This window comes from Nycticebus coucang, chromosome 6 (genome assembly GCF_027406575.1).
Source record: "Nycticebus coucang isolate mNycCou1 chromosome 6, mNycCou1.pri, whole genome shotgun sequence".
NCBI classification, from domain to species: domain Eukaryota; kingdom Metazoa; phylum Chordata; class Mammalia; order Primates; family Lorisidae; genus Nycticebus; species Nycticebus coucang.
Genome location: NC_069785.1, coordinates 129,383,669 through 129,411,206, shown reverse-complemented (window position 1 = coordinate 129,411,206; position 27,538 = coordinate 129,383,669). Strand labels below are relative to the sequence as shown.

At 53.4% G+C, this 27,538-nt stretch overlaps 3 protein-coding genes across 7 annotated transcripts; 1 reads left to right on the top strand and 2 right to left on the bottom strand.

The window, feature by feature from the left end:
• Nucleotides 1-2,600: 2,600 nt before the first annotated feature.
• Nucleotides 2,601-9,888, top strand: NRGN (neurogranin). 2 transcript variants are annotated; one of them, XM_053593120.1, is made up of 4 exons: nucleotides 2,601-2,784; nucleotides 8,237-8,463; nucleotides 8,692-8,709; nucleotides 9,109-9,888. In XM_053593120.1, the coding sequence occupies exons 1-2, from the start codon at nucleotides 2,770-2,772 to the stop codon at nucleotides 8,456-8,458; spliced, it is 237 nt and encodes a 78-aa protein (XP_053449095.1). In that variant the 5' UTR covers nucleotides 2,601-2,769; the 3' UTR covers nucleotides 8,459-8,463; nucleotides 8,692-8,709; nucleotides 9,109-9,888. The 2 variants fall into 2 exon arrangements, with proteins under 2 accessions (XP_053449095.1, XP_053449096.1); XM_053593121.1 differs by having other exon boundaries at nucleotides 8,689-8,709.
• Nucleotides 9,889-10,190: 302 nt separating this feature from the next.
• VSIG2 (V-set and immunoglobulin domain containing 2) lies at nucleotides 10,191-16,345 on the bottom strand. Of its 4 annotated transcripts, none has more exons than XM_053593108.1 (7): nucleotides 15,392-16,345; nucleotides 14,753-14,916; nucleotides 14,013-14,220; nucleotides 13,048-13,206; nucleotides 11,165-11,284; nucleotides 10,904-10,960; nucleotides 10,191-10,497 (listed from the first exon to the last, which is right to left on the bottom strand). In XM_053593108.1, the coding sequence occupies exons 1-7, from the start codon at nucleotides 15,450-15,452 to the stop codon at nucleotides 10,463-10,465; spliced, it is 804 nt and encodes a 267-aa protein (XP_053449083.1). In that variant the 5' UTR covers nucleotides 15,453-16,345; the 3' UTR covers nucleotides 10,191-10,462. The 4 variants fall into 4 exon arrangements, with proteins under 4 accessions (XP_053449083.1, XP_053449082.1, XP_053449081.1 ...); XM_053593107.1 differs by having other exon boundaries at nucleotides 10,191-10,384; nucleotides 15,392-16,205; XM_053593106.1 differs by having other exon boundaries at nucleotides 10,904-11,048; nucleotides 15,392-16,204.
• A 146-nt stretch (nucleotides 16,346-16,491) lies between these two features.
• On the bottom strand, nucleotides 16,492-26,513 carry ESAM (endothelial cell adhesion molecule). The gene is made up of 7 exons (XM_053593102.1): nucleotides 26,154-26,513; nucleotides 22,389-22,576; nucleotides 20,950-21,151; nucleotides 20,621-20,776; nucleotides 17,934-18,056; nucleotides 17,516-17,642; nucleotides 16,492-17,321 (listed from the first exon to the last, which is right to left on the bottom strand). Exons 1-7 carry the CDS (start codon nucleotides 26,221-26,223, stop codon nucleotides 17,012-17,014), a joined length of 1,176 nt encoding a protein of 391 aa, XP_053449077.1. The 5' UTR covers nucleotides 26,224-26,513; the 3' UTR covers nucleotides 16,492-17,011.
• Nucleotides 26,514-27,538: the final 1,025 nt, after the last annotated feature.

Below are 27,538 nucleotides of genomic sequence, written 5' to 3'. Positions count from 1 at the left end.
GCCCTGCAGACCCAGACCTGGGCATCCCATATTGCACCTGCTCCTTTCCCAGCTCCTGTACTTGAGAATCACAGGCTCAGAGTTCCACCAGTCCACTTAGAGGTGCAGAAGAGGAACCTCTCACAAGGGTTGGTGTGTGAACTGGCCCTACAGTGGCTAAGGCCAAGGAATCCACCCTGAGCATGTCTTTGGATGTCAGTGTGTGACAACCTGTTCAGGACGTGTGGCTCTATGGATGTGTGAGCAGTGCGTGTGACCCCATCTTTGGGTCTATGAGTCTGTGTCATTTATATGAGGCCATAGGTGTTGCTGCTCCTGCCGCTGCTGTTCCAGTTTGTGTGAGTGTCTGTCTTCTCATTCCCATCTCTGCCTTCTCCTCACCTCAGAGCCAGCCCATCCCCCAGGGCCAGCACTGTGGCCAGTTCTGCGTGGGCGCCTCAAGTGGGCTGCTACTGAAACGCTTGTTTTGCAGATGGAATTGACAGTTGCTGTATCTGTTCTCCTGTGGACCCGCCAGTGTTCAGAGACACCCTTACCCCACACCAAGGTGTTTTTCAGGAAGAGGCAAAGGCTATGCTGCCTGTGTGGGAGTTTGGGGTGTGTGTGTAAAGATACCTCCCTTTCAGCTCTGACCAGCAGGAAGAAGGGCCCAGAGGCAGAGCAGCCTGCAGAGGGACGTTGCCTAGCAACTTAGGAGACTTTACTGCAAACTCACCAAATCCCGAATTCCTCAGCTCTAATTTGGGAAGAGAAAAGCACAGAGTCTAGGCCTGGTATCTCCTATGTCACCCCAATTTCCTTCTTTCTTCTCCCCTCTGAATTCTGGAGATGACGTCCAACAGGAGCTGGCAGACCCTAAGGCCCCAGATGTGCCCAACACATAGGCAAGGGCCTGAGTTACCAAGACATCTGGCCATTGGGTGGAGGTGGGGAGATGGAAGATGTGCCAGAGACAGCTTGGGGAACAGATTTTTAGTTACAAGGGTGGGTGGGTCCCAAACATGCTGAGAGAGACACCCCTACACCCTAAGCCCTGGAATCCCAGCCAGCATCCAGCTCAGCTCAGGGCCTCAGCTGGCTAAGCTACCCCCCTCCTGAGTGGACACTGGAATCTCCCCCGACTCATTTTCCCTTTGCCAAGGAAAGCCTGTGAGCCAAATGTTCAGGTGGGAAGGAAGCCTGTAATAGCCATCCTAGGACTGCCCAGTGGCTGGGGATTCCTTGTAGCAGTGCCTTAGGGTCCCCTGTCACACACAGAGCTTATTCCTCTACTTTAGGCAGCAGCCATCTTTCCTCTTTCTCTCCTTTAGAACCTTAGCGGAGAAAGACTCTTTATAGTTTTCTCGGAGAAGGCCTACTCTACCCAAATAACATGCCTCACTGCCAGCTCTGGCACCCCGACAAGTCAGGGGTGGTTGGTGACCACAAAAGTGACAGACTGTCCCTCCCAGATGCTCCTTCCATATCTCCCCTTCCCAGCCTCTCACAAAGCCCACATCCTTCCTCATCATAGACCCAGAGAGTCTATTCACTTCTAATGGCCTATACTTGGTAGGGTATTTTTCTTCTTCCCAGGAGCAAGTGTGAGGGTGGCCAGTTTTTGCTTTATTCTGCGGCAGTAGATCAAGATGTTAGGGAGAGTCTGGTGTGAGGAGGGGCGGGAGGGAAAGGTGTTTCTTCCAAGTCTGTACCCATATTATAAACATACACAAAGGGAGTTTTGTTGGTTTGGTGCAGGGTACACAGGCAGATAATAGATGATGGATCAATAATATATCCGTAATACAGACAGCTTGAGTAGGGCGATTGCCTGTGTAAATGTATGTAGGCCCACAACAGGGTATCTGCACCTACGTGAGACTGCATAGGCGTGCATACAAAGTCTATGTAATTATTTTTGCAGGTTGTGACTGTAGGGTCCGTGTTGGAAGAACACTTTTTTGTTTTTTTTTTTTTTGGCCGGGGCCGGGTTTGAACCCGCCACCAGCGTCCTACTCCTTGAGCCACAGGCGCAGCCAGGAAGAACACTTTTTAATGAGCCTGGGAGCGTCTGTCATATGTGGACAAGTGAGCCTTCTGAGCTTGTGTGTCCGCGCGTGCCCATCACCAGGCTGTCTACCAACAGCTTTCTCTGTTCTGCAGCGGGAGTGATGATGGGACTTTTTTTACCGCACGTCTTAAGGAGCTTTTCTTTGCGGACTGAGGGGGAGGGAAGTTAGAGGGAGCCATATTTGGGACTTCAGCTAGGTTGTGGAAATATGGAGAGGTGGGTGAGGGGTGCGTGGTTGTCTATCCATGGGCGGGAGAGGGTGCTTGGGCCCAGATGTGAGTGTGTTTGTGCCAGGGATGTCGGGGGCCTCCGTCTGGTCTGCCTACTCCAGCATGCATCTGCCTGGCAGTCTGCCGCGTAGCAAGCGAGGGGATTGAGTTGGGAGGATGGCGTGTAGGGGGAATAAATACAAGTGTGTAGGCGGAGGGGTTGGGGCAGGAGCGCAGCGCGGCGCAGCTAGGCGAGAGAGAGGGCGTGGTCCTCCCGCCACTTCTCCCCGCCCACTCTGCCGAAGGCTTCTGATTGGCTTCCCGGCCGCGGGGCTCAGGTTACATTCGCGAGCAGAGCCGAGCGCGGGAGACCGGACCCGAGAGGCGAGCTGCAGGTTCGGTGCGGGTCGGCTGGTGACCCGCCGCCCCTGAGCCCCGACCCAGCATCACACAGACCCCACCCCCGCCTTACGCCAGCCTCCACCCCAGGCAAGGACCCCCAACACCGGCATGGACTGCTGCACCGTAAGTTAGGGGGCCGGGGAGACCGGCGCCCAGCTGCGTTCGGGGCAAGGGGCAACCGAGAACCCCCTGGAGGGCGAATAAGGAATGGAAGTGGGTGCGGAAGACCTAGGAGCAAAAAGGGGTGCCTCCTGAGACGTGGGTGGTGGGTGGTGGAAGGCGCTCGCCGGAGTTGGAAGCCCCAGGAAAAATGCTCCCCAACTTGCGGGGGCGTCTGAGCGTCGATCAGACTGGCAGTCTAGGTTGGACTGGGCTCTGCAACAGGGATGCTGGAGGTTAGACGAGAGGAGAAACTTACCGCCCACCACACACACACACAGTCACCCCAGGGAGACACTGGAAACCGTCACCTAGGGAAGCTGTGGCGACTCCTTTCTCTGGGCTTTCGGCCTCCACCCTATTCCCCATCCCACTGCCGCCGCCTGGGTGGGCGGACTGGCTGATCCTCCAGAGCCTTCAACAACCGCCTAAGCGCCCTGTACAGCGCCGGCTGGGATAATCGATTCATATTGGTTAGCTTAGTAGTGATGATGAGCACCAGAGAGCCTAGTCAATGTGGTTCTTGGGGCGGAGGGGCGGGTGTTGGCCGGCCCCCAACGCCTTCTGCTCTGGTGGGGGGTGCTGGGTGAAGTGACCGCTGGAGAGCCCTGCTGGCGAGGGAAGGAAGTGTCTGCGTTTGTCGTTGCCCACACGGAAACCTGGATACAGCAATTGCCTAAAGCCGAAGTAGGTTGCTGTTAAGGTGGCTCGGTCTGAAAGCGCCTGGCACAGGACCTGCCTCCCTGGAAGAGTCCAGTGGTCATACGTACATAAAACGTGTATGTTCATTTATTTATTTTTAGCCCCTACATATGGAGAAAGACTACTCCAAAGTCTTTGTATTTTCATTCAGTCATCTCAGCTAATGATACAAGAGGTTACTGACTTTGCCTGCTCCCCACCGTCCATCCCGTGGCTATGAAGGAAAAAAAAAAAAGTGAGGTTTGGAAGGAAAGGATAGCCCAGTTCTGTAAGAGGTTAGATTTCCTTATGGCTGGGTCCTGAGACCCTGAGCAAATGTAGGGGCAAGTCGTGGTTGTTGTAATTGTAACTCTTATTAGTGTCAATAATGGTTGCCAGTTTGTGAATGCTTACCATGTACCTATCACTTTACATTTCATCATGGCAACAACCCTGTGTGAGATGGCGTTATTTCACAGATGTTCAGACTGAGGTTTAGAAAGATTAAATGATTTTCCCAAGGAGGCAGGATTTAAGCATAGCTCTGTCTGATTCAAATAGCTGTACTTTAACCCCTCCTCTGAACCTGTACTGTTTTTCTTCATTATAAAAGTAATATGCTCATAACAGAAAATGGAAAAACTAAAGAAAAGTATAAAAGCGAAACATCAATCAATCTTCTCCCCCTGGAGAACACCCTGATAACATATCTCTTTCCAGCCTTTTCCCTTTGCTTGTTATGCTCCAGGAAACAATTACTGTTGTGAAAGGGCTCCACTTTCCTGGGGTCCACTGAAGAAGAGCCCCTCACCCCCAGCAGTGTTTTATAAAGTAGAGAAAATAAATACATAATGGGTTCTGGGACATGAGTGGGAAAGGGGAGAAGAGCGTGGAGGCTGGGGAAGGGGAAGCAGAAGGCATGCTCAGTGAGTAAGCAAAGGACCCAAGAAGCCAGAGAAGGAATGTAGCTTGTGTCCTTTGGTGTCTGCAGAAGTAATTAGGGTAGGATGTGGAGTCCCTGCTTGCAGGCCCTGGTCTGCCCAGGACTGTGCTCATAAGTGCCCAGGAAGCCATACAGAGGGATTGGTAGATGTGTTGGAATCAATGTCCCCTACAAAGGGGAGGCTCCCCACCCCAAAGGTATAGATACACGGTTATCCCATTCCACCCAGTGCCCAGGAGCCTTCTCAATTCATGTCCTGTCCTAGGTCTGGAGAGACAAAGGCTGAGCAAAAGACACACATTATCACACTGTGCAGGGAGGGGTTCGGAAAGAAGAAAGGGTGATAAGGTGGAGAGTTGGGAAAGGCCAGAGGTGGGGCTGGGCATCTTCCTACCACCTTCTGGTGGGCTGGGCTCAATGCTGAAAAGTAGCAGGGACTTGTAGAGAGAACAGCCTGGTACCTCTTGGGGGCTAGAGGCAAGCCCTTCATCTTTCATTTTGGGGCTCTCCTAGATGACTGCCTTGCCTGATGTTTGGGAAGAGCCTAGTCCTGCCTTGTTCCCTCTTTCCCCTTGGCAAGAAAGCTCAAACAGAAATGAGGAAGAAGAGAACATTTTTTCATGTTTTTTTTCTGTCAACAGAGCTGTTGATTCAAATGTTGCAGTGGCTGATTTACAGAGCCATACACACACACACACACACACCATATATCACTTTTCTCACATTCACTTAATCTGAAAAAGCAAGGTAACATTTTTTTGGATCCTATTCCTTTCTTTTGATTCATCTAGTTGACTTCACCCTACTGAATTCAAAGAAATAATTACCTTCCCTAAGACAGTAGCTAACTGCAGAGGCTACTGAATCCAATCACTTCACTATTTGGCAGCTAAACAACCTTAGGTAGGTTACAAAACGTCTCTGAGGCTATATCCTGACTCCTAAAATGGGGATTAAATAGGGTAATTTGTGCAAAATGCTTAGCAGAGGCCACCTGACAAAGATAATCTTTAAAGCTATTAGAATTTGGGAATTGAAAGAGACGTTATTCTTTTAGACCAAGTTCTAGTTGTGGCTGAAAAAAAGGAAACTTGGAGGTGAAGTAATATGCCCAGCTGGGGTCAGTGCCTGTGGCTCAGTGAGTAGGGCACCGGCCCCATATACCGAGGGTGGTGGGTTCAAACCCGGCCCCAGCCAAACTGCAACAAATAGCCAGGTGCTGTGGTGAGCGCCTGTAGTCCCAGCTACTTGGGAGGCTGAGGCAAGAGAATCACCTAAGTCCAAGAGCTGGAGGTTGCTATGAGCTCTGATGCTACGGTACTCTACCAAGAGTGACAAAGTGATACTCAAAAAAAATATATATATATATGCCCAGCTGGTACTAGAGGCCATGGCTCTTATTTTGCCAACCAATGCACTTTCTACCTCCCCTACCACCACCCTTTCCAGATGTCCTTCAATCTACATGGATTTCTCAGGCACACACAGCAGTCTAGGTTATGGGAGGCACGGTCACCAGGCATCATGACCAATGCACCCCTTTCCAGACTCCTTTTACTGTCTTTTTAGTTTTGCCATTTAGCAGTTCTGTCCTGAGAATTGAGCTGGAAGGAAAGAGCTGATTCTAAAGAAGAGCAGAGGGTCAGAGGTGGCTTTGTCTGTTGTTCTAGGTTTCCATTCTGGATCCAGCTGTGGTGGGTTGGTAACAGCAGTCAGATCTTAGCACAGTTGAGGGAAGATACACCTTCTCAGAAGGGTTCCTCCTCCACTCAACCTCCTATAAGGTCATCAAGATGAGGTGGGTCAGGAATGGTTATTTAAGGTTGTTGCCCGCCCCCCCACCTTTTTTTTTTTTTTTGAGACAGAGCCTCAAGCTGTCACCCTGTGTAGAGTGCCATGGCATTACAGCTCACAGCAACCTCCAACTCCTGGGCTCAAGTGATTCTCCTGCCTCTGCCTCCCAAGTAGCTGGGATTACAGGTGCCTGCTGCAACACCCGGCTATTTTTTTTTTGGTTGTAGCCATCATTGTTGTTTGGCAGCCTGAGCTGTATTCGAACCCGCCAGCTCAGGTGTATGTGGCTGGTGCCTTAGCCGCTTGAGCCACAGGCGCCCAGCCATGTTGCTCCCTTTTGAGGAGGAGCCTCACTATTCCCTGAAAATATCCCAAGAAAGACTGAGTTCTGAGAATCAAAGAACTCAAAGGAGTTGTTTCTGATTTTAGGTGAGAAATAAGATGTCAGGGAAAGCTCTAGACCTGTGAAAGACAAGAATGTATTTGTCAGGCCCCTCCACACTTGCCTATTCCTAAAGCCTTTAGCCACATTTAAATGGATTGTGGGCTTCCCCAGCACAAATGAAAGAACTTTGAAGCCCAGGAAGTGAGGATAGCCTTAGGAAACATGGTAAGGGGGAGCCATTTGTAAACTAGGCTTGGGCAACTGGAATTTAAAGGTGCACTTCTGGGGCAGAACCTGGCTACAACAGTGATCACTGAAGCCACCTCACTCATATCCTATCCACTTCTGTGAACTGGACTGAGCAATGTGCAGAACTGAATTGCCATGCCTATGTGAGACCTTGGTTATCTCATGTCCTAGAAGAAACAGTTAAAAGCCGTGAAAGTCATCATGCAAAAGAAAAAAAAAAAAGAGCACAAATTCCTAGAAGCCAGTGTCAGATCAAAGAAGAAAGGCCCTTCCAATTTATAGTAACCATCCCTATCTGAACCTGCACTAATGGTAATATTAACCAACAAAGGGGCACAGGAGCTGCACGTCTCTCCAAACCAGAGCCTTGCCTCCAAAATCAATCCTATCAATTCTCTAACCCAGTGGTTCTCAACCTTCCTAAAGCCGCAGTCCTTTAATACAGTTCCTGTGGGTCGCGACCCACAGATTGAGAACCACTGCACCATCTAACCCTTTCTACTTTCAGCTAGGGCAGGGTGTCAGGGAAGCAGAAACCTACTTTGGGGTGCAGGGGCGGGTCTGATTATTATTAAGTTGAACCAGGTGAAATTGGTATTATATGACCACTTTGGGCCTGTGAAAACGACTGTTTCACATCCATTTATTACTGTTTAAGACAACCATAATAGCTACCACTTACTGAGCAACTAGATTGTGTCAGAAGCTTTATGCATATCATGCTATTCGTTCTTTCCCACAACCCATAGAAGTGGATATTATTATTCTGATTTATCAGATGAAGGAGCTGAGATAGGAAAAGATTAGATGATTTGCCCAAGACCTCACAGTTACAGCAAGCAGTGGTCAAGCTTTGGTTTGTTTCTAAGCTGCATTTGCTTATCCTGCAAAGTAGGGGTTAAAAATATATTCTGGCCTTGACATATGAGTGTTTGAATCTTAAGTCTACTAATAACTACTTGTATGACCCACGTAGGTTTTTAAACATTCCAGTCATTTTTGTTAAGAGGTAAACTGGGATGACAATAAAAATGTACGTCATAGCTTTATTTTTGAGGACTATATATAATGTCTGTAAAACACTATGTTATTGCACCTGGAACAGGTAAGGGATTAAATGGTAGCTATCACCGCACAGCTGTGTCCACCTGGTCCTGACCCTTCCTCTTCGCCTGCTGCTCCCTCTCCCCAACACACCCGCCCCAGTGGGAGCCTCTGCTTTACCCCTAACCCACCCTCACCTCTATCTCTGCACCTCCCACTCCGCGTGCCTTCCTCTCCATCCCCCAGGGCTGTGTTCCTATCCCACCCTCGCGGGATCACGATCCAGTCTCCCCATAAGAACCCCCCTGCCCCGCCCCCAGGAGAGCGCCTGCTCCAAGCCGGACGACGACATTCTCGACATCCCGCTGGACGATCCCGGCGCGAACGCGGCCGCAGCCAAAATCCAGGCGAGTTTCCGGGGCCACATGGCGCGGAAGAAGATAAAGAGCGGAGAGCGTGGCCGGAAGGGCCCGGGCCCTGGGGGGCCGGGCGGAGCAGGGAGCGCCCGGGGAGGCGCGGGCGGTGGCCCCAGCGGAGACTAGGCCAGGTGAGGCGGGCGGGCTGGACGCGTCCTTACCCGGCCCTGCTCCCTAGAACCCGGGCAGACTGTGGAGGGCGGGGGAGGGGGGTGTGGTGCAGGGAGCTGAAGGCGGGGTAAATCCGAGACCTGGGGTGAGTGGGACGGCGGGAGGAGGCCGGGGGTGCTGCGGGTTCCAAGGGCTCACTTTTCTCTCCCTTTTTACCCTCCCCTCTGCCCCACCCTGGACCAAAGAAGAACTGAGCATTTTCGAAGGTAATGAAAACGACCCCAAAGCGGCAGGGTGGTAGCCGTGAGTGGGAGAAAAGGACCAAATCCCCTACCCTTCCCTCTGCCCGCCCTCACCCCTCCCAATGCACCCTGCGCTTTCGGGTTTTCTGATACCTCAGGATGCCTGAGGCTACGCCCGGGACACCACGGGACCAATACGGACACGCAGCACCCCCATTTGGCTGCACAAGCCTGCCCGAGGGGCGTAAACACACCGGGGTGCACACACGTACCTGCAGCGGGGCTCATTTCAACACAGTGACTCAGGCGGGGGCTTCTGGGTGGCTGGCGTCCCCTGGGACTACCGGTCCAAGTGTCCTAGCTCAGAAATGGGGGGTGGAAATACCAGGAGAGGGCAAGTTCTCAGACCTTCTCTCTCCTCAGTTCCCGAGGAGAGATGGATGCCGCGTCCCCTTCGCAGTGACAAGACTTCCCTGCCGTGTTTGTGACCCCTCCTTACCACCAACCTGCCAGCTTCAGGAGCCCCCCTGCCTCCCAGAAACTCCCTCTCCCAGGCAGGCTCCGTCGCGGAGTCCGTGCCCTTTTAGTTAGTCTCCAGTCCAGTATGGCCCCTATTTGCCCTTCCTCCCCAACCTGCCCTAAACCCTGCGCTCCCAAATCTTCCTTCTTTTGCTTCTCGCCCACCTCTCTCCGCACCCAGCATGCAGCTCTGCCTCCGCAGCCTCGGTGCGCTTCCCTGCGCGCACTGCGGAGGGCGCCCTAAACGTCACCCAAGTACACTCCAAAAACAAGTCCTTTGGTTCTGTGCGCAGCTAAAAGGGGCGCCCTGCGTCTCTGTGCGGTTCCCGTCCCAGCCTAGCACTTGGGCCCGGGACAAAGAGAAAGGGGAAGAGGGTTTTCACGGTGTCAGATGCCCCTTGCTCCGAGCAGAAGGGAGGTCCCTACCCCGCACCTGCCTGTCGCGCCCCCTTCCCTCTCCCTAGCGCACTCTGAGAGCAGCCTCTCCAGCTCTCTTGTTTATGCAAACGCCGAGCGCCTGGGAGGCTCGGTAGGAGGAGTCTTCCGCGGCCCCGCCCCCGCCCCTGCCCGTGCCAGCCCCGTCCCTCACAGGGCTCCTGGGGCTGTGGCCGGAAGGTTTTTAATCTCAGTGTGTGCATGTGACCGTTCCGGGTTGGAATGTGAACAATAAAGAGGAATGTCCAAGTGTTCAAAGGGTGCCGGGGGAGGGAGTTTGGGTGCATAAGGCCACCCCTTGGTGCTTGACAAGACTCATATGCTCAAACCAAAGAGCTTGAGTGGGGACGGGAGTGGGTGGAGGGGGGAAGGGTAGGGCAGAGGTGGGGCGAGCAGTACCTATGTTGAAACCTGCTCCCTTAACCCAGCCAAACTTCCTGCCTATGGGCGTCGTCTCCGGACTTCAAGCTCGTTGTTCCTTCCCTTACTGGTAATACTCCTCGAACCACCTAGAGGAATTTGACATACCGCCAGGATGAAGAGGGAGTCAATATGGCACCCAGAGACTTTTAATTATTGGCATCCTCCTTCACCGCCCTCGGGGATCAGAAGTCAGACCACCATAGGGAGCTTGGACTTCGTGGTCGTCACAGTGCTGGCAGACGGGGGCCTCTCCAGCAGCCCAATGCTGGGATCAGCCCTCACAGAAGTTTGCTCAGAAATCCCAGGAGCAGTGGCATCCTCTCTGGTGGATTTAGGGAAATTCTTAGTGAAGGCTAGAAGCATCCTTCCGAGGACAGCCATCCTCGAACTGGGGGACTTTTTACATTTTACTGTTCATGAGAATCATCTGTGGAACTTTGGTTAAAATGAAGATTCCAAGAGTCATCAGTCCCTACCCCCCAAAACACACAAACACACCCCCTAAGAGGGCTGGAAAGTGGCCTGAGTCTGAATGTTGAGTAAGTTCTGGACCTGGACTAGCAGCTAAAGTAAATGGCAGAAGCAGCTTTCCCCCACTCCTTTCCTGATTGCCTCAAACAGAACTAAACTCAGCTGAGTGCTCAGGACAAAGCATCCAGCTACTCCCAGGCAGTTATAGTATATATGGAAATACCTTAAAAACAGAAAAGCCAATTGTGTTTTTTAAGTATGAAGACCCCTAAACACATTTTACAATGTCAGAGTTTGAGGGTTGCAGGCACCCGTTTTTAACCCAAGCCCTTTCTGACCCCTCTGCACCACCCCCAGCCCTCCTGCTCACCGAAGGTCACTACCCCCATAGGTCCCTTTGGGCTTCTTCTTCCGCTCTTTCTGGAACCTGATCAGGCAGAAGGTAGCAACTGATAGCAACAGCACACCCAGGAGCACCCCAATCAGAGCCCCAGCCACTCGGCCTTTGGAGGGATCTAAGGAGACACAGGACCCTCCGAGTTACAGACCTTCCTTGGCCCATCCTCAGACAGCTTCATGCAGCCTCCCCACCCCAAACCTGCCAGCCTGGCATCTTCCCAGCATACCCTACCAGTCACAGAGAGGGTCAGCTCACAGGATGCACTGCCCATCTGGTTGCTGGCCACACAGCGGTAGGTGCCGGAGGAGGTCAGAGAGAGGTTGGTGAGAATGAGCTGGCCAGACACCTCATCTAGAGGATGAAGAGGAAGTGTGCCACCACTCCTGCCACCCCATGAGCACCAGCTACCAAGAGAACTCTTTTCACTTCGTACATGACTGTCAGAAAGAGTCTAACTTCATTTTATTGGTTCAGAGAAAGGAAATAATTTGTCCCAAGGGACCCAGAAAGGCATTCCAAAGCCAGTGCAACTTTTGTGTTCTTTCCAGCCTACATAGCTGCTTTTTGAGGGAACTGTGTATACATAAAGGGATCAGAAGCTGGCAATGGAATTGGGGTGGGTACTTACTGGCTGATGTCAGGTTCCTAGTTGGGAGTAAGAGGTTAGGTTGCTAGAAACGGCATCTTCTAGGGTGGCTCTAAGCTGACCCAAATGTGTTCCTCAACTGCTTACCTTTGCTTTAAAAGAGCACACACCAGGAGGTTATCCTGGGGTTGAGGGGGTGGGTCTGGATTGATAAAGGACTTTGCTGGGACTGGGAAGAGAAAGGGTTACTGGAGGCTTCAAGAGAAAGCTGAGAAGCTAAGCCCATTAGATAAATGGTTCTTCCAGCTGGATGTGGTGGCTCACACCTGTAATCCTAGCACTTTGAGAGGCTGAGGTGGATGGATTGCTTGAGCTTATGAATTCGAGACCAGCCTGAGCAAAAGCAAGACCCCCGTCTCTTAAAAAAAAAAAAAAATAGCCAGGTGTTGTGAACCCCTGTAGTACCAGCTAATTGGGAGGCTGAGGCAAGAGTATCCCTTGAGCCTAAGCGTTTGAGGTTGCTGTGAGCTATGATGCGACAGTACTCTACCAAGCTTGACAAAGTGAGATTCTGTCTCAAAAAAAAGGGGGGGCCAGGGCTTGGTGCTTGTAGCTCAAGCGGCTAAGGCGCCAGCCACATACACCAGAGCTGGCAGGTTTGAATCCAGCTCGGGCCTGCCAAACAGCAATGACAACTACAACCAAAAAATAGCCAGGCGTTGTGGCGGGTGCTTGTAGTCCCAGCTACTTGGGAGGCTGAAGCAAAAGAATCACTTAAGCCCAGGAGTTGGAAGTTTCTGTGAGCTGTGACGCCACATCACTCTACCCAGGGTGGCTCTGTCTCAAAAAAAAAAAAAAAAAGATAAATGGTTCCTCCAAAGAAATTGGCTGAAAGATTGAAGCCAGTCCAGGCTACTCTGCCTCAGTTTCCTTTTTTGGAATTTTAGAAGTGATTCATGATTATTATTATTATTTTTTTTTTTTGTAGAGACAGAGTCTCACTTTATGGCCCTCGGTAGAGTGCCATGGCATCACACAGCTCACAGCAACCTCCAATTCCTGGGCTTAAGTGATTCTCTTGCCTCAGCCTCCCAAGTAGCTGGGACTACAGGTGCCCGCCACAACGCCCAGCTATTTTTTGGTTGCAGTTCAGCCGGGGCCGGGTTTGAACCCGCCGCCCTCGGTATATGGGGCCGGCGCCTTACCGACTGAGCCACAGGCACCGCCCGATTCATGATTCTTAAGAAACCTAAAAGGAGTTTCCAAAAGCAGACAAGTGGGGATCATCAGAATGCTCTCTACCTCCTCTCTTTCTGGATATCACAACATATTTACTTTGAGAAATGCTCCCAGGATCATCCCGACACAGACTGTGCAGGAAGACAGACAGGAGAGAACACCTCAAGGGAAAGGTGTAGTAGTGTTCCTCATCCTCCTAGCCATGGAACTAGTAATCTGGGTGTGGAGGGCTTAGAGAGCAGACTTGTCAGATCTCAGGTCCCCTCTTCCTGCTGCCTGGGGCCCTTACCTTGAACCATGCTGCCAGGGGAAGGTGTAGGAGAAGATCCAAGGCGCACCCAGTTGTACACGGGCTTGGGAGCTCCCTCAGAAGAGCGGCATCTCAGGGCAGCAGAGCCGCCCACGGAGGTCTGCCCACTCTGACCACATGAGGGGATACTGGGAGGCACTGCAGAAACCACAGAAAGTTCCTCAGCAAGCTTCCAACCTGACCCTCATTAAGCACTAGGCTTCCTGCTTTAATACCTCTACCAAATAGATGCCCGCTTTCCACACACCACTGTATCCTGAGGAAGGGATTTCCACTATTGGAAATTCTGATTGTTAGAAAATTCAGTCTCATGGTGAGCCAAAACCTGTGTTGACGTAATATGCACACATTATTTCCAGTTCCTGCCCTCTGGGCCTACAAGGAGAAACAAAAATCTCTCCCCTACATGTCTGTCCTTCAGCTGTTTGAATACAGCAGGAATATACCACATCCTAGGTCTTGTCTTTTCCATGTAAACATCCCCAGCCTCTTTAATAGTTTTTTCTAGTTGCTCACTTCTGAGCAGGCTCTAGTGGCTAGACGGAAGCTCAGAACACAAATGTGGTGCTCAGTGACAGAGCACTTGTTCCTTTAATGACCACTCCCCTTTTCTGCCATTGACTTTGAGAATAATAATCTAGCCACCTATGGAATGTTCCCTCACCATGGAGCTGGTGGGGGCATGACTCAGATCCCCATGTGTGAGAAAAGCTTTTTCTCTTACAGCCTTTGTCACCAGGCCCTGAAGGAAATGATTGTCTCCATGGAGGGTGGAGTCAGAATATGACCATCCAGATTAGAAGACTTGGGAAGGGGGTATTTTCCTTTAGGGTCCCCAGAGCAGTTGTGTGCTCAGGCTGACAATGAGGACATGAGGAGACTTAGCAGGGCCAGTGCAAACTTTCAGGTATGTGAGTGGCTGATTGGTCCCCAGCTTGCCTTACCCAGCACAGTCAAGTTGATTAGCCCCAACCCATTGGTGTAGAAATCTGGTGGGTTATTAACATGGCAGAGGTAGGTTCCAGTATCTGAGGGTTGGACATCAGTCAGTTTCAGCGTGGCCACCCCTCCTGTGGGTGGGTTCTGAAGCAAGATGGCCCGCTTTGCCTTAGAACCAGTTGGATACACATGGCCATTGGTGAAGTATAGGATCTGGAGAGAGGTAGAAAATACACACGAGTGCCTTTTTCTGCCTGGCATCAACTCTACGGTCCTTCCTCGTAAAAGTGGGAATAAGAGACCCCTTCACATTAGCCGGGGAGGCTGATACCCTGTAGCCAAAACCACAAAGGTCTATCCGCTCCAAACATCACCCCCTTCCAGGTGCTAAAGGAATTAGATTTGCTGCTTTCAGTTAAGCATGGCTCTCTGTAGCTGGGGTAGTGGAGACCAATGCAAATAGTCCTAGAAGAGGCAGCATATTATCCTAATGTTAACCACAATGCCTTAGCAGCAATAGTTTATTAACTGAAACTAGGACTGTGCTAACACAGGAGCTGGATGTAGGAGCTATGGGGGGGGGAGGGATGATACAGGGTCAAGCAGACCGCATCCCTGAAAAGCTCAGGGGAAAGCTCACTTACCTTTTCATCCAAGCACACTGATGCCCAGTGCACCCTCCCAACCCACCTGGGTTCCTGCCTCTCCCTGCCAACCCTACTGAGCACAGTTGCTCTCAGCTCACAGGATGGGACTCAGAGACAGGCTTCCCAGGCTGCACAAAGCTCCACTCCAGGGCGAAGTTGTCTCCCACTGAAGTGCTGTAGCTGCAGGTCAGCTCGGCAGTTGTGCCCACCGGTGCGCTCAGCGGCTCCGAGGGCACCTTCACTTCCACTGCTAGCCCTGGGGCTGGAGACCAGAGGAAGGTACAGGCCCAAATGGGGGTGGGGAGGATTTGGGCCCACACCCAGGAGATTACACCAGAAGCTGAGGATTCCCTCCGCAGAGAGCAACCCCTTCACCTCATCCCTATACCTCCCTTCCTGAAACTTGAGGTTTGGAGAGGGAGAAGCCCACAGCACAGCTGGGTTTTTCTGGGTAAAAGGGCTGAGACCCGGCCAGGTATCAGGGTGTGTTCAGCAGAGAAAGGAAAACAATGACCCTGCATGGTTAAACTCTGCCACAGAGAGGCTGAACTCACCTGCAGGCTTGGCTACCTCTCCCTTCTGCCCTCCCAGCCTCAATGCTGCCTCCCCAACTCCCGCAGCCCCTGCAACTCCCCAGGCCCTGAAGCCACAGAGGGACAGAGCAGGCAGGAGGAGGAGCCGGGAAGCCAGGCCTCTGCCCCCAGTTCTCACCCTCATCCCGCCTGTCCCCTCCTCACCACTCAGGCGCACCAAGCCCAACAGGGCCCCGCAGAGAAAAGGGCCAGGGAGCCTAGCCATGGCTGTCCTGCTGGGATGTCTGGGGGTAAGGGAGCACCCCAAGGGCAGCCGCCTAGTGCTGGGCAGGAGCGAGACTGCCTAACTCAGAGCAAACAAGGGGAGAGGCCGGCACCCTCAGGTAAAAAAAACATGCTCCTCCCTCCTCAGGGCCCGATTCTGGAATCACTTTAACCCTATTCCCTTCTTTCTTCCTCTTCCCACCAACCTCTGAAGCTATCTGTCAGGCACTGGAAAAATGGCTGGCCTTGGGGCAGACGCCCTGAGGGAAAGGGGTCAGAACTGGAGCTCTGGGGGGAAAGCCTGACTTTGGAAGAAGAAGGAGACATTCTGATCCTCCCAGAACTGGCAAAGGACATCACCACCACGGAGCCTCGCACAGTGAGCACCTGGCCACCCCAGATCCTTCTGGCCCCTTTAGAGTCTTGTCCTTACAAGCCCCTTTTCTTCTCACCACTTGCTGAAGTAGGAATCTCCATGGAAACTACAGCCTCCTCCCCATTCCCAGGGCCACTCCATTTTATGGGCAGAGAAACTGAGATCTAGAGGAGACCCCAGCCTTGACAGGAAAGAGCTTTACAGCATTCAGACAGGACTTGCATCACATCCCGCCCAGCTTTCCCTAACAACAATGGGGGTCACTTCCAGAGGAGCAAGCAGGTGTGCTCCTTAAGGATTCAGTGGTTTGGGAGAGGGCAGCGCTAGTCAGCTTCTTCTCGCCTGCCCCGCCCCGGAAGAGGAAGTGGGAGACCCAGGCCTTGAGCACAGAAAGTGCACAGTGGGAAGCACACCAAGCCTCCCATTACTGGTCAGAACCTTTGGAGTCTCCTCAGCCTCTGGTTCTTTGTGCTGCCCCTCTCCATGGGACACCAGATGCCTCTAGCTCTACAGCAGATTGGAAGAGCAACCCAGAACTAGTGAGCTCCAAGGCTCCATGAAGTAGCGCTCCACGGCCTGGTTAAGTGTCCACTTTGCATCGTTCTCGAGCTCCGCTTCTGGGAATTCTGCTTTTGAAAGAGCGATTTGACTCTTATTCCATACAAACACAGTGTATCTTTATTGAAATTGGCAAAATAAAAACAAAAACATACATTTCAAGTTAGTTCAAAAAATATCTTCCCTATTCCCTGCCCCAACAAAACCTAACCAAGCCAGCAAGGCTGGTTATATCAATGCAGGCAGCCAGAGTGGGAGCCAAGGATGGTGTTAGATAGGGGCAGGGTACAGATCCAGGAGGCCTGGGGGATTCAGTGACTGAAGTCTCTGCCTGGGCCCTGGGTGGGCAGCCGATCTCAGCAGCATTCAGCTGGCTTCATAGGGAGGAGTGGGGGGGATCGGTAGCGGTGCCTCCCAATCCCAGGTCTATTTCTTGTCCTTCTACCTTCTAGATATTTGGATTTTACTGAGACTCTGTTTTCTCGCAGTGAACAAAGGTGAGGGACAAAGGGTTGGAGGCCCGGAATGTGGCTACCCTCCCAAGACTTGAGCCTCTGTGCTAGAGGTGACCCCTATGGGAAGGAGAGACCCCAGACAGTATGGTACAGCCAATAAGTGGCTGGCCATCACACCAGAGACCCAGCCTGACTCTGGGCAGGCACCATCACGGGCACAGCACCCATGCGGCTCAGGGCTGAGGAAGAAACCCCACCAGGGTTGGGGGATACTGGCTTAGAGCGGGCCCCATCTGTCCTGGGCAGTCTTGGTGAAGACAAGGCCTGGCTAGAGAGACTGGGTGTGGGGGTTGATGCACCAGGCCTGGGATGGGGGTGCCGGAGGGCTCGTGCTGAGGTGACAGAGGAAAGGGTTCCATTCTTGGAGATTGTATCTGAGCCCTTGGGCCAGGGCAGAGTTGGGGGAGCAGTGGCATCCTCCCTGGTAATCAAAGAAGTAAGAAGAGGTCAGAAGTTGGTGGGGGAACCAGGAGAGTTCGCCCCCCATACTTCTACCCTCCCCTCACTCTCCCTTAAAATCTGCCCATAGGAATGTTTCAGCTACTGCTCACCTTTCCATTAGATGAGAGGGGACTCTGGAGAGCCCCCAGTGCAGCAGAGACCAGGGACACTTACTTGATATCATTGGCCAGCTCCTCCAGGGCCTTGCCCCGGCGTTGGCACAAGAGGACCAGCCCAGCCAGCAGCCCCAATCCAATCAGGATGCCCACAACAGCTCCAGCTACCACCTCAGCCCTAGGCCCTAGAAAAGGTTTGGTGTTAGAGGGGGACACCCAGCTGTTCCCCACCCCTCTCCAATCCCATTATCCCACGGCCATCGTACATATCCTCTCTTTTTCCCCGTAAAAAGAGGGGTCATTGTCAAGCAGAAAATGGCCAGTCATCAACCAAACATTAGTACAAACATTTGAGCAGTGCAAGTTCCCTGTCTTGTTACGAGGAGAGGCCTCAGCGGACAGGCTTCCTCCCATCTTACATCCCTACCATCACCACCATTGACCATTCTCCTTAAACACACTTACCCCTCACTGACCTGTGCTCACTTCCAGGGTCACATTGCACTGGGCACTGCCCACCATATTGTGGGCCTTGCAGATATAGACTCCAGACATGGAAGTGGAAAGGTTGGTGAGTCTTAAAGACCCACGGATGGCATCTGTGGACACAATTTAGCCATCAGTCCAGGTACCCTCCTGCCCATGGGAGGAAAATCCCTTCCCCTCCTCTAGACTGTGCCCCCTCTGATTCTCTAGAGTCACAGGTTGTCTGTTCCCTGATAAAGGAGAAGTGTGCCACGGCCAGCATGCTGGGCTCTGCTCAGTAACCCCCTCCATTTCCACCCCTGAGTGCCCCCAACTAATATCTGAAAAAAGAGGCCAAAGGGGAAGTTTTGTACCAGAAAACCAAAACACTGTTATTTGGTTATTGTATTTATGAAAGGCAGTGTGATGAGAGAGAAAGAGGCTACGAATTAAAAAACCTGGGTCCCAAAACAGGCTGTGTGACTTTAAGAAAATTATTTGAGGGCGGCGCCTGTGGCTCAATGGGCAGGGTGCCAGCCCCATATACCGAGGGTGGTGGGTTCAAACCTGGCCCCAACCAAACCGCAACAAAAAAATAGCCGGGCATTGTGGCAGATGCCTATAGTCCCATTTACTTGGAAGGTTGAGGCAAGAAAATCTCCTGAGCCCAGGAGTTGGAGGTTTCTGTGAGCTGTGACGCCACAGCACTCTACCGAGGGTGACAAAGTGAAACTCTGTCTCTACCAAAAAAAAAAAAAAATTATTTGAGCAGGCGCATGGCTCATGCCTATAATCCCAGCACTGTGGGAGGCTGAGGAGGAAGAATTGCTTGAGCTCAGGAGCTGGAGACTTGACTGAGTGAGAGTGAGACCCTGACTCATGAAAAAAATGGAAAAACCCAGCCAGGCACCACAGCGAGTGTCTGTAATCCCAGAGGCTGAGGCAGCAGGATGCCCACAGCCTGAGTCTGAGGTTGCAGTGAGCTATGACGCCACTGCACTCTGCTCAAGGGTGTAGGGTGGGACTCTGTCTCAACACAACAAGAACAACAAATAAGCAAAGAAATAAAAAATAAGCAAGGAAATAAAATAACCCCACCCCCAAAAGAAAATTATTTGATATCCCTGGGCCTCCATCTCTTCATCTGTGTAATGGGGACAATATAATCTACCTGCTGACATTGAAAAGATTGTATGGACTATTCATTGTAACAGTTAACATTTATTGGCTGCCTGGCTTGGCGCCTGTGGCTCAAGTGGCTAAGGTGCCAGCCACATACACCTGAGCTGGCAGGTTCGAATCCAGCCCGGCCCGCCAAACAACAATGACGGCTGCAACCAAAAACTAGCCAGGCATTGTGGTGGGTGCCTGTAGTCCCAGCTACTTGGGAGGCTGAGGCAAGAGAATTGCTTGAGCCCGGGAGTTGGAGGTTGCTGTGAGCTGTGATGCCACAGTACTCTACCAGGGGGACAGCTTGAGGTTCTGTCTTAAAATAAAATAAAATAAAATAAAAAACATTTATTAGCTGCCAATTCCACACTGAAGACTGCTCCAAGTTCTCTCCATGTACTACCTTACAAAAATGTCACAATGAACCTATGAGTAAATAAGCACTATTCTGAAAAAGAAAAAAGCTTCCTTGGAAAATTAAGGTAGAAGAAATGAAAAGTAGAAAAAAAGGCAAAATGAAAATCTCTATTCCTACCACTTAGGTCCAACAGTCACTAACATTTTGCTATATTTATTTGTTTTTTGGTGTTTTTTTTTTTTTTTTTGAGACAGAGCCTGGGTAGAGTGCTGTAGCATCACAGCTCACAGCAACCTCCAACTCCCAGGCTCAAGCGATTCTCTTGCCTCAGCTTCCCAAGTAGCTGGGACTACAGGCGCCTGCCACAATGCCTGGCTATTTTTTGGTTGCAGCCATCATTGTTGTTTGGTGGGCCCGGACTGGATCCGAACTCACCAGCTCAGGTGTATGTGGCTGGTGCCTTAGCCACTTGAGCCACAGGCAGTGAGCCATGTTTTTTTTTTTTGTTCTTTGGAGACAGAGTCTCACTTTATCTATCTCCCTTGGTAGAGTGCCTTGGCGTCAAAGCTCACAGCAACCTCCAACTCCTGGGCTTAGGGGATTCTCTTGCCTCAGCCTCCCAAGTAACTGGGACTACAAGCGCCCACCACAACACCTGGCTATTTTTTTGTTGCAGTTTGTCCAGGGCCAGGTTCGAACCTGCCACCCTCAGTATGTAGGGCTGGTGCCCTACCCACTGAGCCACAGGTGCCATATTTATTTGATTTCACTCTTTGACTGAGACAATTTAAAGTAAATATGCCAGCATAAATCTCCAAAAAATAAAAACATCATCCCTCATAACCAGGATACCATTGCCACACCTATTTCACAAACGCAGAAAGGGAAGCACAGGGTCATAGAGCTAGTGAATGCAAGGGCTGGAACTTGAACACAGACACTCTAGCTCCAGAGCCTCTTTGGTCACAGTATACAGCACTTGAACATACCTAACACCCCCGGTAGCCCATTTTCTCTGTCCTCCCCACATCTTCCTCCTTCCCTTCCCCCACCCCCCCCCACCCCTGCAGTACTTTTCAGCATGGCTTCCCCTGTCCAGCCCAGTGTCTCTAGTATCTCTCATCTTCCCCTTCCCAGCCACAGTCCAGCTGTTTCCAGATGTGCCCTTACCTAAAAGTGGTGCAAAGAAAACCTGGGGGGATGGGGGCGGCCGCTCCCACTGGTATTGGGCAGCAGGCTTACTCCTCGGGGACTGGCAATTCAGGGTCACGTTGGTCCCCACACGGGGCACACCCAGGAGACGGCAGGATGGAGGAGCTGGAGGAACTGAGCAAGGGGAGAAACGTGAAAACCCACACCCAAGGGACCCACAGCTCCTCCCCCTCCCCAGTCCCCCATACGCTTGTGTCACTCTGTTTGCCCCTGGCCAAACCCTCCACTCAGCCTCAAACCTCTGAGTATGGCTGGGGAGGGACCTGGAAGTTATGCTTCTCACTTACCCAGCACATTGAGTTCTAAAGTTTTGATGCCATGGCTTTTACTTATGTCTTGGCCGCCTTGCACATTCACGGAACAGCTGTAGGTGCCAGAGTCTTTCTCCCGGAGGCCCTGCAGGCGCAGGGACACGTTTCGGGAGGGCATGGGGTAGACTAAGGATGCTCCAGTTGTGTTTGACGTGATCCCATTGACGTAGGCCAACACCTGGTGTGGGCACAACACCACCCTGTTATTACTACACGTGAGCACTGTGTCCAAAGGCTCAGCCGGTAACCTCCCCCAGACTGGCATGCTTCAGAAGCCTCTCACCTGTGCCCATTCTTCTAATCTGCACCAGCTCCCATCTACCCCTTTCTCCCCAGGGCCTGTCTCTGGGTCCTCTTCCTGTCCCTGGGTCCTCTTCACTAGAGCAGTTCAATTCTAAATCCCTTAGGCATTATTTCTTCATCTCTCACTTGGGGTGTTTGGAAATGTGGCATTAATGAGGGAAGAGGTGTGGATAAAAGAAACTTAGATTGCAGGGGTAGATATGGGTTTTGTAGGGCCTGAAATTTATAAAATGAGGGGCATCTTCAAGTAGAAAAATCCTATGTGTGTGTATACAGAGTCCTGCTCTGTTGCCAGGGGTAGAGTGCAGTGGCATCATTACAGCTCACAGCAACCTCAGGGCTCAAGCAATCCTCCTGCCTCATCCTCCAGAGTCGTTGGGACCACAGGTGCGGGCCACCATACATGGCTACTTTTTAATATTTTTGTTAGACTGAGTCTCACTTTTGCTCAAGCTGGTCTCAAACTCCTGAGCTCAAGCGATCTTCCCACTTCAGCCTCCCAGAATGTTAGGATTACAAGAAAAAGAAGATAAAAATATCTTAAGAAAAAAAATTGACATGCTTGAACACATTTTCCAGGACCTTGAAGGAACCCATACAAATGAGCTCTGAAAATTACTCCCTTAGCTTCTTGGTAAATTGTCCTTTGAGTAGGCACGGTGGGGAGGAAAGGTGGGGGAGATTATGGGAGGAGGCTGCTTTTGCTTCTCAAGGTGGTATAAAGGGGCAGGGGGACAGGTGACAGTCATTTGGGAAGAGAAATGGCCTGCGACTTGACAGGGTCCAAAGTAGAGCATAGGAAGACAAAAACATGGCTTTTAAAAGTTGTGTTACTTGTCCTAAGCCCTGTCCTTTTTCCTGTACTTTGTCCCCCCACCCTGACCCCCCAGAACCGTGTAAAATGCCTTTTGTGTTCTCCATTTCTAGGGAAAGTTGGCGAAAGAGAATTCTTTGTGGGAAGCGTCCAATATCAAAACAAAAACTGAACCGGTGAGGATTCTTGCTTACCCCAGACACTCCTTCCTGGGCCCCATTCCCTGGTCGCCCTCCCGCCTACCTACGCCTCCTGCTGGGTGCGGTTTGCCACAGGCTGCGAGGTTTTCCTCCCTCACCTGCACAGGTTCCTTCCCTTCCTGCTTCAGGGACCAAATCACTACGAGCACCTCCCTGGGCTGGGCCGCAGACACCTCCCCGTGCAGGGTGTACCACGCCGGGAGCACCACCTCTGTTCCTTCCACCGCCTGCAACTTGGAGAGGCCGGCCGGCACGTGCAGCTCCAGCTGGGCCCGCGAGGGGGACGCTGGAGGCGAGAGCAAGGGGGCATGAGCGCCCGGGGCTGGCTCCCGGCTCTGTCCCCAGACCCTGTCCTACCAGGCTCGAGCGAACCGGAAAGATGCAGCTCGGCGAGGCCTCGAGCAGTGCCCAGCGCCCGCCAACCCAGTGTCCTGCCTTCAATGTCCCTGGACCTTCTTCTCTCCACCCCCAGCCGCTGGGTTTGCAGCGCGGATAGGGCCCCATTTATATGCATTTTATATGCACCCAGAAGAGGAGGCGGATCTCCGGCTAGGAGGAGAAGGACAGGTCTACTACCCCTCGTACCCATTTGCTCCCCCAGTTTCCGAGGGCGAGAGCTGAGGGAGAGCAGCGAGGCTGGTCGGGACAGCAAGGGTTCCTCGCTCCCCAGGTCTTAACCTCTTAGATGGAGGGGGTTAGGATGTCGCCGGGTTAAGGATCAACCCCGCGGCTCCTTCTGAACTGTCAAGAGCAGGGAGAGTGGAGAGGCCCAGACCCAAGCCCGGCCCAGTGGCTGCGGTGGTCCCCAGCCTCCCGCCCAGTCCGAACGCACTAGGCTTCCCTAGGAAAGCGGGGTGCGAAGACCCAGAAGGCTCCCCTGAAGCCTTCTGAGGTGCGGGCGAGCTGGGTGAATCCTCTCTGGTCGCAAGGACTTAGAGGTGGGGCGAACGATGATTTCCTGAGAAGTGCAAAGCTCCCCCTACGCGTGTCGGTAGCGCAGGAGGTGGACTGGTGTGCGTTTCAAGGAGCGCTATCATTTACTCTGTGGCATCCAGGAAGATTCGTGTTTTGACCTTCAGAGAGGCCAACGGAGCATCGAGTGCTAAGCCCTTTGGAGAATATCTTGGGCTTATGCCGGACCAGGCCTGAGGACGCTGGCCCTGTTCCTGAGCCCTGCTCTTTTCTTCCTGGGCCCTGCTCTTTTCTTCCTGGGCCTGGATATTCTGCGCCAGAGCACGCGAGAAGCACCATCGCGTGGCAAGCAGGCGGCAACTCGTGGGCAGAGGCCGCGAACAGGTCCAGCTCTCTGCCTTCGCCTTGGTAGGTCCAGCCTGAAGGCCTCTAAGGGCCAGGAGCCGATCCGGTCAGGATGCCCGCCACCAACCCCCCCCCCCCACCGCTTCCCCGCGGCGCTTCTTTATAAAGCCCCCACCCCTATTCCTCGGCCTTCGCAGCACCCCCCTTCCCATTTCCTGGAGGGTTCCGTCGGGCTGGGCAGGAAACTTGGACCCAGTGATAAGGCAGAACACAATGACGGGGGGGCCGCCGGACCGGAGGTGCTGTGGGCGAAAACAACTCCAGTCTCAAGGAACTCGACGCCCCCTGGGGACCCGGGCCCGGGGGCCACTGGGCCGAGGCTGGGCTGGCCGGGAGCCTGCGGACGGTGCGGCTCTCTCGGCTCTCTCCTATCGGCTCTCTCCTATCGTTTCCGCAGCACACACGGAGCGTCCAGAAACGGTTCCCGCCAGGAAACTGCCTGAGTCCCGGGTGGGCGGGGGGCGAGCTTCCTTGGCAGGGGTTCTCCCAGGGACCTCCCCCATTTATAATGGCACGTTGCAAAAGGTAGAGGAGGGTTACAATAGATAGTGATGGACACCCTAGGGTCTGGGCAAATACTCCCTGTCATAGCCCTTGGTCAAAAACTAGGAGTAGCAAAGGCTCCTCTGTCCCGGGTGCCTGCTGAAGCCCAAGCCCTCACGACTGGTCAGCCCTTTCTGCTCCCAGGGTCCAGGGTGCCTCTGGGAGAGAAAAGGAGGTTGGTTGGGTCTGAGAAGGACAAAGGGGAGGCCCAAGAAATGGACCCTGCCAGCTCACGCTCCACTAGGAGACCAGAGTGAGGGAGCAGGCAAGGGCCTAAGGAGAGCGAAATGGGCCGGCTCCCCAGGCCTACTATTTTTAGTCTCCCTCTTTCTCTGAGAAACTCCCCCCGCGGGCTTCTCACGCCCCAGGGGCAGCAGCGTTGAGCCTCTGGTGAGCGCGCAGGGCATGGGGGCCTCACTGAGAGTCCAATGTAGCTGAGCCGGGGCCTGCCCGGTGCGCCTCGGTCCTGAGCGGCATTTAACCCTCGAATGGCGGGCAGGGGCTCCCCCTCCCCGCCTCCGTGAACCCCGCAGAACTTTTGAGTCAGGGGCCTTCAGTATGACAAACTGAGTCTCAGAACTGGGATAGAAAAAAGAGAGTATGCAGATAAGCTTCAGGTGATACCCAGGATGCCCAGGCAGCAAATTTGGATTTTCCTCCCTTGCTTCAGAGCTGTTCCCCCTCCCCGCGCAGGAGGGGGGTTAGGAGAGTTGGGGATGGAACACCAAAGAAAAAGAAGAGCTGAGCTTGAAGTTGGGAGAGCCAGGCTGAGAAGTGGAGGGATCCTGGATCAAGTTTAGATGGGCTGGAAGCCGGCTTTGATGTGGCTAAGGGTGAGGGCTGCTCTTGAGACTCACTTTGTCTGGAATGGTCCCATTCTTGAGGACTCTAATACTTCATGCCTCAACACCTTTGGGGTACAGACCAGGTTAAAGGGGGCACAGGCAGGACCTAGGTTCCCCATTTCAGTCTCCATCATCGTAACTGAATTTCACTCTACACCCTTCCAGGCCTTACTTGCACTGGCATCCTCCAACCTGAGAGAGACAAGTTAAAGCAGACATGGCCATTAACCCCCATTCCAGATCCTTGACGGGAGAATGGCAATAAAACCTGGGAGGCAGCAAGCGAAACAGCTTATAACCGGCTTAATTCCTATTTGGTCCTTTTCTCCCCACATGGAGCCCTGAACCACCAGCTCCTACTGCAGCCCGGGCCTCCGGAGGCCTGGATACTTCCCAGCCACTTAATCCAAAGACCTTCCTCTCTGACCCTTTAGGACCCGCTTCCCTATTTCTCTCATCACTTTGGCTTTGGGAACCCATGGGGTGGTGGACCTGGGGTGGGGTGGGGGGTGTGTGTGTCACAATTCTACTCTGCGCATTTGAACCCCTCCCCCATTTCCTGTGTCCCAAATGACCTCACGGTCATCCTTTTGGGACACCTCCCTTCATTCCCAGGGCAGGAAGCAGGAAGAGGGGGCATGAGGGAGGATCTGGGCCAGGGAATTGACATGAAGTGCCTTTGTCAAACCTGAGGACCAGGGATTCCCTTGGGAGATCTTTCTCATCAGCCTGTGTGTGGGGTGGAGGGACCAGAGGGGGGCTGGGGTTAGGTCCTTAAGCTCTTTAGCCCGTGTCTCATCCTCATCCAGCGCTCAGCTCATCTGGCTCTGCTGAGTGGGAGGTGGGGGGGGGGGCAGGGGCTGAGGAATGGCTCTGATAACTCACCCCAGAGGTCTCCAGATCTTCCAGGCAATTCCCCTACTTTCCTCCCACACACAAACACAGCGCCCAAACTGGGAGCTATCGCTGCCCGAGCACGGAGAAAAGTTAGCACGGGTCACTGGTGCCCGGGATGGGGTGGTATGGGGGGCGGGGGTTAAAGAAGGGCAAGAGATGGAGGCGGGAGTCTTGTCGGACCCGGTTCCTCATCAGTGCTCAAAGTCCTCCCCCAGGGTCTGATTCGCCCCACCCCGCATTCCAGCCCCCTCCTGTACTCACCGAGGGTACTCAGCCCCAGAAACAAAAGGCGCAGCACGTTGGTCGCTGGGGGCCTGGGCAGGGAAATCATGGCCCTCCCTGGCCGCGACGGAGTCCAGAGCCCCAGGTCTGGGACACACCGTCCGACAGGTGTCACGGCTGCGCAACGGGCCGGAGCGGGTGCGGGAGCCGGGCCACTGACACCAAGGGCGTCCCCAGCCCAAGTCTGTGCTCATGTGTGCCTGTCCTGGGGTGGGGACCGACGGGGACAGGGGGGCGGGGCATTCGAGGGGGCGGAGAGGTCGCCGTCCTCCCGGGCGGAGCGCGCGGTGACTCTGCGGAGAGGGGGCGCTCCTAGCGCTCCAACAGGCGGATCCCACGGCCTTTACCCGGTCAGGACTCAGGGTGGGGTTGGTAAGTCGTGATGTCCCCACGAGCAGGTCCGGAGCTCAACGAGGAAAGAGGGGAGTCTTGAACTATCATTCTGCGCCATACTCACCCCTTCCGGCGGGGTTGGATAGAAAAGGTGACTAGGAAAAGAGCGGAAAGTTCGGAGACTATTCAAGTCTAAAGGCCACCCGGGTACCCCTGGCACCGCCAACGCGTTAGGGCTCTGGCTCGAATCACCGGCACCAAGCGTGGAGGTGCCGCGTGCTGGTCCTAACCCGCGCGGCCTTCCCGGAGGAGGAAGAGACTCCCCGGGACCCCGCAGTGTGGGGGGCGCAGTGGCAGGAAGAGGCCGGGGCGTCGGCCGTGCAGGCCCCGTTCTGCTGCCGGGAACCACTGCTCTCCCAGCGCCGGGGCCCGGCTCCTCCACCCCGCCGGAGTCGGGCAGGAAGGGTTACAGCCGCGCCCGCCACCGCCTACCTCGCCCGAGGGGCAGCTCTGAAGGGCCCTGGGCTGCCCCGGGACGCGCCAGCACCTGCGTGTCCGTGCGGGAAGAGAGGGCCTCTCGGCGAGTTCTCGCAAACCCCTAAAATCCACGCTGGGTGATTACCCTAGTCTTGAGCCTCACACCCCAAGCAGGGAAAAATGGCGCAAGGTAGGAGCTGGGCAGGAAACTGAGGCAATGTTCACCTCCAACCCCCAAATGAGCAGCTCACAGGCCTTATGCTGATCGAGGGCGGCTGTGGGTAGGGAGACAGGACAGAGTCCTCCGTTTCTTCTTTATTCCCCAAATCTTTAATGCCTCCCATCGCCGCAATGAAAGGCTCAGACTTGCTCTGATCCTTTAATTCCCGGGAGATCTTGTTCGCTGGGAATTTAATGTAACCGCCTCCTCCCCCCGCCACCTGTCAAAGGGCACCTCTGCGCCCTCTGGCGGCCGCGGCTCCCTTACAGAAGGGGACGCACCTGTTCTTGATTCTCGTCCAACAGCCAAAAAAAAAAAAAAAAAAAGGGACGCT